The sequence below is a fragment of the Dipodomys ordii genome, unplaced genomic scaffold (genome assembly GCF_000151885.1).
Source record: "Dipodomys ordii isolate 6190 unplaced genomic scaffold, Dord_2.0 Scaffold35, whole genome shotgun sequence".
NCBI classification, from domain to species: Eukaryota; Metazoa; Chordata; class Mammalia; order Rodentia; family Heteromyidae; genus Dipodomys; species Dipodomys ordii.
Genome location: NW_012267251.1, coordinates 8,334,044 through 8,338,190, shown reverse-complemented (window position 1 = coordinate 8,338,190; position 4,147 = coordinate 8,334,044). Strand labels below are relative to the sequence as shown.

Below are 4,147 nucleotides of genomic sequence, written 5' to 3'. Positions count from 1 at the left end.
CCAGCTTTTTTCTTTTTGCTTATGTGGTGCTGAGGAATCGAACCCAGGGCCTCATGCATGCAAGGCAAGCGCTCTATCACTGAGCCACCTTCCCAGCCCCTAAACAATCATTTTTTATAACATTAACTTGACCATTTTTACCTTCTGTGTGTGTATGTATATGTGTGCGCACTGGTTGTAGCGCTTGAACTCAGGGCCTAGATGCTGTCACTGAGCTTTTTTGCCCAATACCAGTACACTATCACTTGAACCATAGCTCCACTTCTGTTTGTTTAGTGAGTTAGTTGGAGATTAAGAGTCTCATGGACTTTCCTGCCCAGGCTGACTTTGAATGGTGATCCTCAGATCTCATCCTCCAAGTAGCTAGGGTTACAGATGTGAGCCACTGGGCCTAGCCATTTTAACCATTGTTAAGTGTACTTTTTACATTATTATTATTTTGCCAGTACTGGAGCTTGAACTCAGGGCCTGGGCACTGTCCCTGAGCTTCTTTTGCTCAAGGCTAGCACTCTACCACTTGAGTCACAGTGCCACTTCTGGCTTTTTTGTTAGTTTATGTGGTACTGAGGAATTGAACCCAGGGCTTCATGTGTGCTAGGCAAGCATTCCACCACGAAGCCACACTCCCAGCTCTATTTTTTACATTATTGTACACCTATCACTATCTATGTGAAAACCTTTTCATTCTCCCAAATTGTAACTTCATACCCATTAAACTTCAACTCCCATTTTACCCTTCCCCCAGTCTCGGGAAACCACCATTCTGTGTTCCATCTCGATTTCAGAGCTCCCTTATTTCAAGTCTCTTTTAAGGCTCTAATCAGCTAAGTTACAGTTTTAGTTTTGTGCAGAAAGAGAAAGGCATGAATGAACATCCCACTACTGAAATGCAGACATCTATTTACCTGATCGGATCCTGGCCAGACTTGTAAAATCCCTAGAGAATAGCTTAGTAATCATGTCCTACATCACTTCTGAAAGCAGACTGTGAATTTTCCGAAGTTCATGGGTCACTAAAGAGACATAGTAACCAAATGCAATGTACAAATCTTAATTGAAAAATTCCAACTATAAAACATTGGGAATAGCAATATTAAGGAAATTTAAATAATGATATTGGGGAACTCTTAATTTTTTTCATAGGTATAATGGTAGTACAGTTATATAGGATAATTAGGAGATTTTTTTAGTATTTAAAGTATTTAGATAATAAAGTGGCTTGAACCAAGGTGGTGAGTATATGAATGTTTTCAATAATATTTTTCAACTTTTTTAGTATTGGTTAAATTTTTTTATACTACAGATTTAGAAAGAGAAAAAGGTTGCTTCCCAAATATTTTTTTACTCATGTTTTTAAATTCCAACATTTCTGTATAGCTTAGTAACCAGGAAACTATTAAAACTGTAGTAAAAGACCATATTAAAGTAATAATTATTTTCCTATACATTTAAAGGTACCCATTTGAACCTCCACAAATCCGATTTCTGACTCCTATCTATCATCCAAACATTGACTCTGCTGGAAGGATTTGTCTAGATGTTCTCAAATTGCCACCAAAAGTGAGTGGTGGGTAAAGGTTGACTTAGGCATTCTTTTAAACTTTAATTAACAGTATCACTTTTTAATATAAAGGCAACTTTGTACTTGTGTATAGGGTGCCTGGAGACCATCCCTCAATATTGCTACTGTGTTGACCTCTATCCAACTGCTCATGTCAGAACCCAACCCTGATGACCCACTCATGGCTGACATTGTAAGTATTCCTATCATCTCTGCAGCATAAGCTCCTTTGTCTATCTAACTGCAGCAGCTGGGACATATCATTGCAAATCATTGTTTCTCTGTTAACTCTTGCCTTGGATGAGGGAGGGAGACTGAGGCTTGTACTCAGGATTGGGCACTGTTCCTTACCTTTTTTGTTCAAATTGGTGCTCTGCTGCTTGAACCACAGCTCTACTTCTGGCTTTTTGTGGTTAATTGGAAATAAGAGTCTTACAGTCTTTTCTGCTTCAGCTGGTTTTGAACTGTAATCTTCAGATCTCAGCTTCTTCAGTAGCTAGGATTATAGGCATAAGCTACTGACTCCTTAGATTCTCTGTTAACTATTTCCTTGGATTTCATTTCAGTCCTCAGAATTTAAATATAACAAGCCAGTTTTCCTCAAGAATGCCAGGCAGTGGACAGAGAAACATGCGAGACAGAAACAGAGGGTATGACATTTACTATTATTATCAGTTCATTAAACATATATGTAAAAATATAGTTTACTGAAGTTGCTAAATATACATGTTAACTAGTTGACCTTTTTCTACTTTTGTAATCATTTGGTATTATTCAGCAAAATAGCCTAGGTGCTCAACTAACATTTTTTTCCTAACAGTTGTCAGCTGTTGGTAACACTAGAGGGCAGGCAGAAGCTGGTTAATACTGTTATGTATTCTTGAGGATAGCAAGAATAGAGAGGTGACTCAGATTCTTTTTTTCTGAGTTTTTTTTTTTTTTTGGGTTTTTTTTACACGGAGACAAGGCAACATTTACAGAGCAGAGACTAGTTGCAAAAATAGTGGGGAAGGGAAATTTTTGTTTCTTATTCAATAGTTTTAAGTTGATAAAGTTTCCCCATTCACCATAATGTAAAATACAAGTGTGGTGATGAGTGCATCCTAGTTGCTGAATTAAAACATTTCAATTCAGATTGAAAGTAGCAGTTATGTGTTACTTGTTAAAAAGCAAATTAATAAGAATTGAGGAAGATACTTTTGGAGGAAATGTTATACAAACTACAATGTGTAAAATGTGTATTAGAGTTGTGAGGTTTTTTTCCATTGGCATTTGTGTCGACTTCGTATTTCACCCTCTCTCTTCTTTTTAGGCCAGTGAAGAGGAGGTGCTTGATGATTTACCAAAGACCAGTGACTGTGAAGTCTACAACTCAGTACAGAAAAGGAAGGCCAGGCAACTAGGAGGCATAGAAAAGAAATTTCACTCTGATGTTCATGAGGCTTTTCTTGATCCATCTTAGTTAATAAGATCTTTGACAAGATCTTATTCGCTTACTTTTCTTGAATGTTTTTCTTTGTATTTGGTAACATAATTTTTGTATTCTGTAAAACAATACTGTATTTACATATTCTGATCGACAATGATTCTCTTCAGTTTGTTTTATTTATGTTGTATATATGTTTTGAAACCTTTTTAACCTGAAAAATAGTCACTTAATGTTGAGTATGTTTTTATCCTAAGTATGTGGGAATAAACTGGCCAGAATTCTGTGTTTCAGAATGCTATAATATTTGATTGGTGTTTTGTGGCAAATGCTTGGAATCCTAGCACTTTGGAGGCTGAGACAGGACAACAGTTTGAGGCCAGCCTTGACTACATAACACACCCTGTCTCACAAACAAAGCTAAGAATGGTGTTGCGTAGCTATAACCCTAGCCTCTTTGCATCAGAGATAGGATTGCAGTCTGAGCCTAGCCCCTGGCAAAATCATGAAACCCTGTCTGAAAAATCCTGTCTGGTAAAAGGGGTGGGAGTGTTGCTGAAGCAGAGCCCCTAAACTCAAACCTCAGTACCACCAAGAAGATAGAAAAGATTACAATATTTGAAATTGTTATTTGCCAGACTAGCAACATCAGTGGGGACAATGGATATTTGACATAGATGTAAAGCAGCTGTTAAAAATAACTCAGTTACCGCTAGACTTAGAAATTCTCACTTTTCAGAAGTTTTTTAATGTGAGAATAAAGAAATGTTAATATGTTAACATTAATATTTAACATTTTCACAACTTTCTCTTTGTGAAGTATATAACTGGCCAGAATTAACCAATGAGTACTTTGTGCCTAGTACTATGCTAGTGTTTGAGGATATAATCAGAAAATTAGTCATGCTATTAACATCATATAGATTTAAATAGAAATTGTTACAATTTCTTTTATTTCTTAGTATTCAATTGTATTACTCTAAACATTTAGATGACATATGTGAATTCCCTACTTGTGATTTTATCATACACTTGTTTGTATGTAAATCAAGGTTTTTTAAATTTTTTTTTTATTTTTGTAGTGCTGGGGATTGAACCCAGGGTTCCACACATGTTAGGTGAGCACTACCATTAAGCTACACTCCCTGCCCCAAGAGATT

General features: G+C 36.5%; 1 protein-coding gene across 1 annotated transcript in view; it reads left to right on the top strand.

Annotated features, from left to right (window-relative positions):
- The window catches only part of Ube2t (ubiquitin-conjugating enzyme E2T), a 23,303-nt gene extending 20,077 nt beyond the window's left edge, over positions 1–3,226 (top strand). Inside the window, exons 4-7 of the mRNA XM_013017363.1 lie at positions 1,455–1,560; positions 1,656–1,754; positions 2,128–2,211; positions 2,874–3,226. Coding sequence (XP_012872817.1) covers positions 1,455–1,560; positions 1,656–1,754; positions 2,128–2,211; positions 2,874–3,023 — 439 coding nt within the window. The 3' untranslated portion in view covers positions 3,024–3,226. The remainder of the gene's footprint in view (positions 1–1,454; positions 1,561–1,655; positions 1,755–2,127; positions 2,212–2,873) is intronic.
- Positions 3,227–4,147: the final 921 nt, after the last annotated feature.